This window comes from Poecile atricapillus, chromosome 14 (assembly GCF_030490865.1).
Source record: "Poecile atricapillus isolate bPoeAtr1 chromosome 14, bPoeAtr1.hap1, whole genome shotgun sequence".
Classification (NCBI taxonomy): domain Eukaryota; kingdom Metazoa; phylum Chordata; class Aves; order Passeriformes; family Paridae; genus Poecile; species Poecile atricapillus.
In genome coordinates, this window is record NC_081262.1 from 11525111 (window position 1) to 11537607 (window position 12497).

At 49.2% G+C, this 12497-nt stretch overlaps 1 protein-coding gene across 1 annotated transcript in view; it reads right to left on the reverse strand.

Annotated features, from left to right (window-relative positions):
* Window positions 1-2443: 2443 nt before the first annotated feature.
* Window positions 2444-12497, reverse strand: part of ADAP1 (ArfGAP with dual PH domains 1) — a 48170-nt gene continuing 38116 nt past the window's right edge. Inside the window, exons 5-11 of the mRNA XM_058849830.1 lie at window positions 9760-9872; window positions 9157-9303; window positions 6175-6258; window positions 5199-5261; window positions 4763-4834; window positions 4143-4371; window positions 2444-3770 (exon numbers count right to left, since the gene is read on the reverse strand). Of these exons, the coding sequence (XP_058705813.1) occupies window positions 3742-3770; window positions 4143-4371; window positions 4763-4834; window positions 5199-5261; window positions 6175-6258; window positions 9157-9303; window positions 9760-9872 (737 nt within the window). The 3' untranslated portion in view covers window positions 2444-3741. The remainder of the gene's footprint in view (window positions 3771-4142; window positions 4372-4762; window positions 4835-5198; window positions 5262-6174; window positions 6259-9156; window positions 9304-9759; window positions 9873-12497) is intronic.

Genomic DNA, 12497 nt, shown 5'->3' on the forward strand with positions numbered 1-12497 from the left:
CTGCAGTTTCTGATGCAGTATTCCCTTTTGCACAGTCTTTCAATAAAGCATAAACATGGGGCTTGTCCTTCACGGCCTACCCAATACCGTCTCTGTTCTGAGAAAGCCTCCTTGCCCTCTGCCCTCTTCCAAGGAAGATCTCAAAAGGCAGGGGGAGCACTTGAATAACTGATTTGCGAGGCTGGTGCCAAAAGTACTGCGAGACGAACCGAGCAGCATAATTTGAGATGCACATCCAAGAGACATTGATACAAGAACTTGCTTCCACTGCCATGAGTAACATGCACACCCTTCATACTGCCTGCCCCTCTCCCCAAGGCCAGGTTCTGGCTGAGCCCACGCGTGTGTTTAGCCGATACTTCCCGAAAAGCACAAGGTTGAATAGCTCTTGAGTAAAAGCCCATTAATGGAATGCAGGTGATTGGCTTCCAGGTGGATCTCTCTTGCCTAGGTATAAAAATTTGGCACCTAAAATACCTCCTGTGGCTTGTGGCTGTACTTTGGAAGAGGTTTTGCCAGAGTAAGTTCCCAGCCGTACGTGCAGGCGGCGGCGTTGCTGTGAGCGGAGCGGTTTGCCGTGGGCAGAGGATGTGTTTGAACTGGGCTGGATGGCAAGAAAAGGGATACTGCAGAGCTTCTGGTTCTTTATGATATATTTATTTTTCTTGGGTGATTGATTCATTTAACACTTTCTGTTAAAAAAAAGAATAAATCAATAAATAATGGAGTAACTTCACCCCCAGCAGTAGGCATAGCCATTCTCCATCTCCTCTGTAATGCAGCACAGTCTGGTACAGGGAACAGGTGAAAGGGTGGGGAAACGCTTTATTTTTTCATGATGAAAATAAAAAGGCTTAGATTAATAAACAGCAATCATGCATGGGGGAGGGATTAATACAAATTTATTGACTGTATGAAAAAAAAAAAAGGCATTGACAGGAAGACTTTGTGTTAATTGTGAAGTCTCAAATAAACACTTTATACCAGGATGTGCGATATTGCTGCTTTCTAAGAGTTTCCCAAGCAGAGCTTTACATTCCTTGCTATTTTTTTCACTCTGCATTTGACTGTGTGTCGTCCAGCCCTCAGTGCTGCAGCTTCATCTCTGCAGTAAAGGTATATTTCTCTTGGGTTATTGGAATATCTGGAGCATTTGGGGATTGCTTTGCTGTGCAGCAGGTTGAGGGAAGAGCTCCCTCTCCAGGCTCGTGCTGTAGACATTTAGTAAATGATCTGGGATGTCAGCAGAGGTTTAGACCCACATCATTTCATTGCTTTTGGCTGCCAGGAATGTGTCTTCCAGGCAGTGTAAGGTGTCCACAGGCATCCAGCACGTGTCCCCTCCTGTGTCCTGTATATATGACTCAATGTGAGGTTATTTGCCTCAGCTCTGTCTGCAGCCCCCACAGTGAGCCCTGCATGTGCCCTGACCCCAAAACCCCAGCCCTGACAGGAGGGCAGTGCTCCAGGGCTGGGACACCCACACATGGATCTACAAAACATATATTCAATAATTACAACAGTATATACAGAACATATGTGTGTGTGTGTGTGTATAAAATATATACCCAGCAATTTAAAATACATGTATATTCACACACATATAAACAGCCTTTTGTATAGATAATAATTATATACTTGTATGACATATCATTTATAATATTATTCTTAATTATACATGCACACAAAACAATTTTTATAGGTACCTATAAACACAAAAAGGAGCCCAGTCTGTCCTCTGCCTGCTTCTGCTGTGCCTGTGTTGGTATGTGTGAGTGACAATGTGTGGGTAACATATACTTGTAAATACTTTAAATACAAGTTAAATATATAATTATAGTTATGCATACACATGTGCATGCAGATATATGTATGACTATATGCAGTATATTCACCATAAATTTATAATATGGTTATAAATTATGTGTATATATAAAGCATGCACATGTGTATATAATATATAATCATATATTTTAAAAAAGTATAAAAATGTCTATGCATACAGAGGTGTGCGAAATACATTTAGCTTATATATTTATAAATTGAGTATGTCTGAGTGCTACATCTATACATGAATGTGCATATGAACAGCTCATACATACACACATTTTATCTATTACACTATATCCACTATGCAGTTTACAGTTGTCTGTGAATAACCAACAACCCCCTCCATAAAGCTTATTTCTCCATCCCAAGAACCAGCTAAGCCTTTGTGTATATGTGTGCACACATCACGTATTGTAGAGAAAATGCCCAGAATATGCACTGTATCACACACATATACACCAATAGTATATAAAATAACACACACTGGGTGGGGCAGGTGGTTTAGAGGGTGTCCCAGACCCCCGGGGCTCTGCCAGCACCAGCCCCTTGTTTCCATCTGCTGCTTTTTAACCCCACCTCCCTCCCCTGCCCCAGCACCACACGGCCACGGCTCTGACATAATAATAATAATTTATTGGTTCGAATGACATTTAGTACCACAGTTGTCTTACCAGTGACAGAATGAATGCACACAGCCGATGAGATGCTCTCAGATACACAACCAACCTAAGAAACGCGTCGGACAGGTCCGTGGCTGGGGCTGGGCCTTCAGGGCACGCAGGAAATCTCATTTTTGGGTAAAAATCCAGCACCTGGTGTGCAGGTCCCAGCCCGCCCGCCCTGACTGCAGGAATTACAGTGCTCAACACCGCGCTGAAACTGAAATGTCACTTCAAGCAGCTTTTTTTTTAAATTTTTCCTTGCTTTTTTTTTTTGCTTTTTTTTTGCTTTTTTTTTTGCTTTTTTTTTTTGGCAGGAAAAGAAAAATCAACGAAAAAAAAATTGAATTATTGGGGGAAAAGTGCAACCACCAAGTCTGGAGAAGGGATGTGCCTGCTGAGAGTGAGCTGAGACAGGCTTTGATGGTGCCCACGAGCAAAACTGCAGATAAAGCTCAACCCTCCAGCTGCATACCAGGCTCCCCAAATGGGGCAAAGCCCCCCAGACCACGGAACAGGGATGACCCAGGAGACAAACACAGGCCTGGCCCCCAAAGTTCTGCTCCTCCAGCATCACCTCACGGATTGGTGTCTCCCTTGCAGCCCCCCCTCCCTGCCCTTCGTTAATGTAACGAGGCTGATGATGCCCATTTCCTCTACTTCTAAATCCTATTTGACTGTCTCCAGGTACAGCATCACCACCAGTCCCCAGGGGATAATTTACTTATCATTTACCCCGGCAGGCTCAGCTGTTTTGCACAGCACCACGTCCTGTGTCCTGTGTTTCCAGGCTGTTTCCCATCCCACAGGGATGTCACCTCCTGGGGACTTGCAGCCCCCCTGGAAAGGGCTGGCAGCCATCTGAGTGTGGGGATGCTCAGCTCCAGCAGCCAGGGACCTGAGCATGGGGAAAAGTCCCAGCTGCCCCTGGGATGTGCCACCAACAGTCTCTGCCATCCTGGTGAAGCTGGGGGGGACACCCCTCCCAGCAGGTGTGGGGTGATGGGGTGGCAGGAGCACCTGTCCCATCCCACAGAGCAGCCACAGAGATGAAGTTCAAGTTGGACCAGGATCTTCTCTGACGTTCCACTGCCGCCCTTCCGACATGATCAAGTGAATGATGAGGGGAAAGGGAAGTATTATTATTGTTATTATTATTACTGTTATTATGAATTATTTTTAACATTTCAAATAAAACCACGTTGTGTTGTAAACAGAAGCTGACTCCTCAGGTCTGCCCAGCCAGTCCCAGCTAAGGTTTATGTTTGAAATGGGCTTCCACTGAAAAGAAAAAATAGAGAAAATTAAATTAAAGCAGGGCAAGCACTGGCAGGTGCCGACAGCCTGACACAAAGTGGTCCTTCACTGCTGCTCCTTGGCTTTAATTACCACCATAACCATATGGCTGACCCTTACAGCAGCATGGACATCACACCAGAGGCTATGAAGAGGGAAGGATACCACCCTCTTCCTCCTCCTCCTGCCAGAGTGAGCCCCTCTCTGGCCAAAAAGCCTTTGCATCCCGCTGGGCACTGAGGAGCTGCCTCGCACAGACCAGGAGGAGCCATGTCCTGCATCCCCAATCCCTCCCCAGCCATCCCATCCTGCAGCCCTCAGCCAGGGCAGGCATCCAGCCCTCCCCAGGGAACTCACCTGCGTATTCCTGAGGCAGCATGGGCCGGCTGATGACTTTCTGAAAGGTGGTGATCCACTCCAGCTGGTCATCCTCTGTCTCGCAGGCAAAGAGGAATTTCCTGTCTGGGGTGACGATGGTTATCCCGTGCTGCCAGTGGTTCCCCTGCGTGGATGGTGGGAGCCCTTCCAGCACCTTGTAGCTGTTTTCCTTGCTCCCAATAAAAACCTCCCCTCTCGCAAAGGCATCCTAGGAGACAGCAGAGCAGTCAGGCAGGGCTGAGCGTGAAGGGAGCTCTGCATCCTGGGCAGCCAGGACAGCACAGCCCCAGCAGCACCACCCACAGCCCTGCTCCTCACCCAGGGGCACCCACAATACAGCACCAGCACCAGGGAGCCAAGGTCCAGATGCAGAATACATCGTGGACAGGGGTTTTAAAGTGGTTTTGGTATCTATGCAGGGTTACTGCACACTGGACAGAGCCACCACGCAGTGACGATGTTGTGTCCCCTTGGTTCTCCCACCAGCCTGCCCTTCACTGCAGACCATGACTGTAATTATTACTGCTATTATTCTTATTAGTAATAGCAGTAATATTGCAGATAATTCTCAACAGGCAGCCCAGGCACCTTCATCTTACCAGGGGATCTTTGAAATACATGAGCCGTCGGTCATCCATGGTGAACCATCGCTTCTTGAATCCCTCTGTTTGCTGAAGAGTCAAAAAATGCCAGATCAGCACAGCTTCTCTCTAACCACACATGACCCAGGAGTCTCAAAGCACTTGGAGGAGCCTGATGGGCTGGGGGAGCTGGGAACAGATGGCTCCTGAGCCATCACGAGCCACCACAGCCAGGGTCTGGGCCAGCTGTACCAGGAAGGGCCTTTGTGATGTAGATTTGGATTTTTTTAATGTTTGCTCAAAGGTGATGAAAGTGCATTAAACACAGAGTTATTCACAGAGTTATGGCTTTGCCTCTCTGGCAAGGTTGGTTTGGCCCAGCAGCAACCCCTTCTCAGGGCCATACAGAGCAAGACTCATGTTTGGAGGGACTGAAAAATGCTTCATATCCTACCTTTGGCCCCGTTTTCTCCATGTATCCTTCCTTCAGGTAGTTTCTAGAAAGCTTTGGCACCAGCTGCAAGAACAACAGCCAAAGAGGACAGAAAAGAGCAGTGTCAGATGGAGGGGACTGGGGGTTTCTGGCTGAGCTGGGCAGGGCTGGGGGTCACTGGAAGGAAAATCCACACTGAGCTGGGCCCCAGCCCTGAGCCCACCCCATGGCTCTGCCTGACAGCTCCAGCCCTGCTCCTCCCCAGCACTCAGAAGAGGAGGAAACACCTTGGAGCAGCTGCCCAGCACAGCCAGCAGCCTCCAGGAGAATCTCCCAAAGTCCTCAGGGTGCAGGGCAGGCAGGGACAGATCCACCCTGCAGAACCATGGCTGGACCCCTCCCAGATATCTGGTAGAAGGCAGGAAATGCAATTAGATTTCAAAAGCTACAGGCAAGGAGGTAGCAGGGAGTAATCAACAAGCAGCACCACGGTGATGTTACCCCCCAAGAGCAGCACACAGCCCTGGCTGACAGCACATCAGAGCAGCCTCTGGAATTGCATTAGCCCAGGGTAACACAATTAGCAGCTCCAGCGCCCGGAAACCACAGGCATTTATAAGCCAGGCTGTGCTGACCTGCAGAGAACTCAGGCAGGGCACTGACATCCTTCTGCCCTCACCTTTCCTGACTTCCAGCCTCTGTTTTGGCTTTTGTTATTAGAGCAAGAGCCTTTGAGCCTTGCTCAGGGCTCCTGCAGGCGTGGCAGTGCTGGAGTTCCTCCCCCAGCCCCTGGGAGTGCCTGGGCTCCAAGGCTGGGTGTGGGGAGCAGGTGCTGCTCCTGGGCTCAGCATCCCACCACAAACACTTCAGCCTGGTAATTGCAGAACGCTCCGAAGGATGGAGCACTCCCCAAACCTTCCAGCTTGTTAACAGCATGCTAAGAATGAGTGAGAGGGGGAAAAAAAACCCCAGCAAGCAATGCTGCAGGAACACTCACATCAGAGTCACTGGCTCCAGGGAATGCCACTTGTAGGTAATGGAAACGTGCTGCCCGGATGGCATTGAACCAATCCACGATTTCCTGATCATGGGGAAGAAAAGCAGAGTGAGGAATGCAGCCTGCACACAAAATAACCTGATCCTGCTGTCTTTCATCTCTCCCATCACTCTGGCCCCAGTGACAGAGCATAGTGTAGCAGCAATCCTAAAAACCACAGAACACAGCAAAGAGGTGAAGGATGTGGAACATTCAGCTGCTGTTCCAGACGTGCACAGAGCTCTGCAGCTTCCAGTGAGCACCGAGGGCACAGAGGGGAGGATTTAAACATCTCAGAACTGGCAAAACCAGCCCCAAAAGAGCATTTCAAATACTGAGCTGACCCTATAAACACAGCTGGGCTGGTGCTGGCTGGTGCAGCCTGCCCACCCACCCCTGTCCCCCAGCCCCTCCAACACCAGAGCAGCATCTGCATCCCACCCAAATTCCAGCAACACACTTCAATGTTTTGCTAAAAGAGTAGCTAAACATCTCTTCATTTTGTATCCCAGATCATAAGCTGTGCCTGTGAGTCCTTTAGGGACAGCCACAGCGATACTGAAGTCCAAGAAGCTCTGGCACTTCTCCCTTTCCTTGGCAAAAATCTCTCTCCATTCTTTACCTCCTCCAAAATAATTGTTTTGTTTTTAAACTCATGTATTCCTTTATCTCTGGCAAGACCCAACAGCTTGTGCTCTATGTCCCTGAAGGTTTTGCTGAGAAATGCCACATTAATTTTAAGTGTCCCACACAGGGAGCACTCAAACACTGCCTTGTGGTCTGAGACTGTGGGACCAGGGAAGGCTGTTGGGAGGGGGATTAACTCCAGCCTGGAATGCTGAGCACAGGGAGAGGGATGCTGAGCTGTCCTGCTGTCATTAATGCAGGTGATGCTTCACACATCAGATCATTCAATGAGCTCAACAATTCAATGAGTTCAATGAGCCAGACTTAATCCTAAAATAAACACTCAGCCCTTTCAGGTGAAGTCGCTGTAGTGTAGGAAAGACCAGATCAAAGGAGAAGTTTGCCTTCTCTAAGATTTAAATTTTTTAGTTTAGAAAGCTTTAGAAATTATCTGGGTAAGGAGGAATCTCATGTGAAAATTTCACGTGAAATTTTGAAATCTCAGTTTTATTGGGGAGATCTAAAAAATTATCTAATATGGCAAATAGCCATTCCCAAAAAATTAAAAACCTTTGCTTTGGTTTGTTAAGCTACTTCAAGTTTAAAGGAAAAAAACCCAAAACATAATAGGACATAGGCAAACAATGTTTTAGAAAACTCTGACCTAATTGTCTGAGGTTTTACTCACTTATCACTTGCTTTCCTACCCTAAGCAGCTAAGGACACCCCAGATAGCATCACAAAGAGGATCAGTGAGAGGAATTCACTCCTAAAGTTAGTGATGACCAAACCAGGCTGGAGCTAATGAACAATAAGCTGTGATATTAAAATTCTGGTATCTTATACAGCCAGCAATTGGGTGGTTGCATACACATTTATTTCTTTATTTACCTGTGGGTTTTCTCTGTGATCATGATGTGAGGTATGGTTTCACCCTGCAGAAAAGCAGAAGCTGAAACCCTCACTGACCTCCAGCAGTAAATTGCTTTCTGGAATATTGTTAATCCATTGCCACAAATGAGGTTTGACCAAATTCTTCCCTGTGAGGGTGGGCAGGCCCTGGCACAGGGTGCCCACAGCAGCTGTGGCTGCTCCAGCCCTGGATGTGTCCAAGGCCAGGCTGGAAGGGGTTTGGAGCAGCCTGGGATAGGGGAAAGTGTCCCTGCTGGGGGCAGGGGTGGAATGAGATGAACCACCAAACCATTCTGTGATTCCATGAAATGTGAGAAGGAGCCTAAATGAGGCTCCAGCACTTCAGATGAGGGAGAGGCAGCACCTCTGGGCTCCAGGAGCACACTGGAGCTGCTGGGGAGTACAAGAGGAGACCACAGGTGAGTGCCAGGGCAGCCCCCAGCCCCAAAGGGCAGGAGTTTACTCCAAGGGGTTCATCTTCTTGCAGCCCTTGTGCAGCCAAGGAGACAGATCAAATTCAGGGAAGCTGAAAGAAATTCAGCCGGGTCATTATCAGATTTCATCAGAGCACATCCTGCCCCTGCGTGGGACCGGCGAGACCGCTCCTTCCAGCAGCCCCCAGCAGAAACCTCAGCAGCTGAAACACAAACCCCAAAGCCAGCACAGCCCTGACTGCATTCCTCAGCTTGGCCAAACAAACCACCAAAGCCCAGCAAACCACAGACACTGACACAGCAGTGGGATGCAACTTTCCCATGAAAGAGCTGCTGCTGACTGCTCTGGGTTAAGTTGCAGCAGGGAGGTGCCTGAGAGCAGCTCGAGTCACACTGTGCTGTGCTCAGGAGGCACCTGCTGACAGCTCTTGGCATGGAGGGGAAGTTTGGGGGCAGCTCTGCTGGAGCAGCTCCCTGGAAACCACAAACAACCACCCATGGGCCCTCTGCTTCACACCTCCCGTCAGAGACACCTGAGCAAGGGGATTTATTACAATACAAACATGAATATCTGCACTTTGTGACATATGAGATAGGCAGAACCACAACAGTTCCCCTGCTTCTCCTATATTCCAGTTTGCTTCCCCTTTTGCAAGTGTTTGGACTGAGTCCCCTCATCTGCCAATGCTCCATCCACCCTGTCTCCTTCTCTGGCTACAATGGAGCCTGCCTTGAAAAATCCTCTACTCCAAGATGCAAAAAATTCCCAATTCCTTCCATTTCCATCTGTTTATTAGAACACAGTTTGCCACCCCTTGTGCTTGGAAGAATACAACAAACCCTCTCAAATCTGGCTGTGCATCTTCCACCCTCCAAGTGATCCCAGCTTGGTTAGAGCCTGGTGTGCCACAGGCTGGCTCTGAGCAGCACCAGCCCCCAGGACCACCCCCCAAACCTTCCACAGCCTCACCTTGCCATCCTCATGATAGACAAAGATGTTCCTTGTGCTATTGTCCTTTAAGTAAGTGATCTGCAGTCCGTGTGGGTTCCCGATTTTTGCAGGCTGGAAAGTCGCATTTAGGTGTTCAATCTTCATAATTGCTTTGGGTTCTTTTGCCTGGAAAACACAGCTGAGTGAGCAAAGCCCTGAGAAGTGGCTTTCAAACCAGAAAGCAGCTCACTTGGTCAGAAAAAAGGCCTGTTTTGTTTGAGGCCATTAGCTAAAAACACATGGATCCCAGCCCACAAAACTACCTGGTGATGAGACATCTGAGACCCTGCTCGGGTGTCAATGAGTGCTTCCTGCCAGCCTGGAAAAATGCTCTGTTCTTCTGCAAAATTCAGCAGGGATACAAAAAAAGGCAGACTAAAGTCTCTCCATGACTGTGGTGGAGGAGCAAGAGCAAACCCCACTAAGAGAGGGTGAGCTGAGCCTGGTGCTCTTCTCCAGGAGCAACTGGGGATTCAGTGCTTATGGAAATTGTATAAATAAAGTGATGTCCTAGGAATTATGTGTTCCAGGATGCTCTCACAGCTGTGATCCCACCTGCACACGGCAAGCCCAGGTACTCACATCGTTTTTGTTGAAGTACTTCAGAGCACCTTCCCTCTCTGACAACACGAATTTTCGGCTTAAGAATTGCCCATTGTCGCGTCCTCTCTTCCACAGAAATCCTTCTCGGTACCCTGCAGCAGAAAGGAGTGGCTGAGAACCAGGGATAAAGTGCTGTATTTAAAAGAGAGTTGAGATAAAGAGAAGAACTACAACTTCAGAACTAAGCAAACCACGTGTAGCTGTTCTGCTGAGGACATGAATGAAATGGGCCTTCTCCTTCAGATCTGCCCTTCTCACTCTGCCCTGGTTCTTTTCCAACAGCTTGTGCTTCAGACATCTCCACTCTGACACCCAGGGGGTGACTGCCTGCAGGGACCCCTCGTGCAGTGCTGCAGCTCAGCCCTGGGTGAGCCAGCACAGGCAGAGGGTGTCCCTCTGTCCCTCTGTCCCTGTGAGACCCAGCAGCCCCCATTGCCTGCACCCCACAAACCCAGCCTGCCACTGCCCCGAGATGCAGACAGGATTCATCATCCCACAGCCAGCACTGGGGGATAACACCACTGTCCATCTATTCCTTCCAGCTCTGAGCCCTCTCCATCCCTCCTGTGCAGGAGTGCTCCAGCCCACCAGAGCCTCATTGCCTGTGTGCACCAGTCCAGTATCCCAGGGGACCACCACTGGATACATCAGGGGCTAGTTTAAAAAAAAAAGCTTTTTTTTTTTTTTTTTCTCTAGTCCACTCATCCAGCTTGGAAGAATCTTCCCCAAAACCAGGATCAGACCCAGGTCATTCAGTCCACCAATCCAACCCTACCCCACTATGGGCTGGCTAGGAACTTTCCTAGCAAAAACCCCTTTAGAGGGCACTGGCAGTGTCAGAAAGAGAAGAGCCCACAGGAAGCAGGATTACCCCAAGCCTGAGCAAGGGCAGAACTGCTGGGGAACCACAGCTCTGCCTGATGCAGAGGCAGGCGCTGCTCCCTGCTCCATCAGCAAACCCCTCTGTACCCGTGGCAGGCTGCTCACCATGGAGCTCACAGGAATAAGGTGTCTGTGGCAGGGGACAGGCAGGCAGGAGGTGATGCCAGCTGATCCATGCCTAACATGACAGGTTTAATGTGAAGCAGAGATGCTGCCAGAGGTCTGATGGCTGGCAGGGCCGACTGCTCCCCTGAATGGCAACACGTGAGCTCCTCCTCAGAGGGTGAGGTTTGGGAACCAAGGACAAGTGGCTTCTGCTCCTGAAAGGTGCTGGGTTTTAATGCCAAGCCAGTTGGAGCAGCAGGAGAGCACTTCAGAAGCTGTTGCTATTGATTCCACTGAACAGCAGAGAGGCTTTCAGAGCCTCTCTGTGCCTGGCATTTGGGGAACACTGATGTCATGTAGGAAAGGACATCAAACAACAGGAGAGTGGTATCTCCAAACATAAATGTGGAGTGATGCCGGAGTAAAGCCCATCTTTTCCTTCAGAAATCCCCACCTGGGATTCGTGTGGTTCAGCAGAGCACACAGAACACACAGAGCTCAGCTCATGGTGGCCCCACCTTGGGGCAGCTCCTGCCTGTGGATCTCATCCATTCACTCATCCATTCCAAACACAGGATTAGTGAAGGATGCTGCAGGCATTCCTGATTACACTTGCTCCCCTCCACAACACCGATTTTTTAGCATTTAAGGGATGCAGAATAAAATCACTCTGTCTCCCCAGAGATGATCTCAAGTCATTGCTAACCCTGGCAGATGTGCCCCATCATCTGTGTATGAAAAGAGGGAAGCCCAGAGAGGTTTGCTGAGCTGTCCAGGACAAGGCTGTGAGCCAGGGTCAAAGTCAGCCAGTTTTCCCTGCCCTCTTACATTGGACATTTAATTTTGATGTTTTCTTTCCAACTTCTTGTGTCAAAACACAGGGTTCAAATTCTGCTTCTAAGAAGAATTACAAAAACCCAATACAACCAAGTGTTATCCCATTCTGTGGCTCGCATGTTGGCTCTTCCCAGGCCAATCACGTCAGCAAAAGAGCTGCTGGCTGCTCAGACAAAGCCAGCTGCTGATTTCAGTGTACTTTACAGTGTACAGGTTTTTGCTTGCTTCTTTTCTTTTTCTTTTTTCTTCCCTTCAGGGCTGCATCCTCAGGAGCTGCTCCTCTGCTCTGCCCAAACCTGAACCCCTGTCAACACCCATGAGTGCAAACCACAGTGAATGGCACTTGAACCCAACCTGAACCCACACAGGCTCCCCAGGCAAACTGTGTGTCAGCAAGATGTGTCCTCAAAGCCCTGACCTGAAGGGTTGTGAGAGCAGCCAGAGAAGGTGCTGAGAAACAAAACTGCAGGAGGCTGAACAGGGAACAGATCTCACACTGGAGGGCATTGGAGACAAAATAAACCCTCTCTTCCTTGTCTCATGTGCTGCACTATCTTAGCAACAGCACCTGGTCACATTCAGACCTTCAGGGGTGCTGAGGCCTTGGCACAAGATTCCCAGAGTAGCTCTGGCTGCTTCCCTGGAAGGGTCCAAGGCCAGGTGGGACAGGGCTTGGAGCACCCTGGGATAGTGGAAGGTGTCCCTGCCATGGCAGGGTGAAATGAAATGACCTTTAATGTCCTTTCCAACCCAAACCATTCTGTCATTCTGTGAGGGCTGCTCTGCTCAGGTGGAAGCTGAATGACCACAAGCCCTACAACACCTGCTGACCACTGGTGTTGGGCACACAGCATCGTGGCACCAAGTTTGCTTCATCTCCCAAGCACAGGACA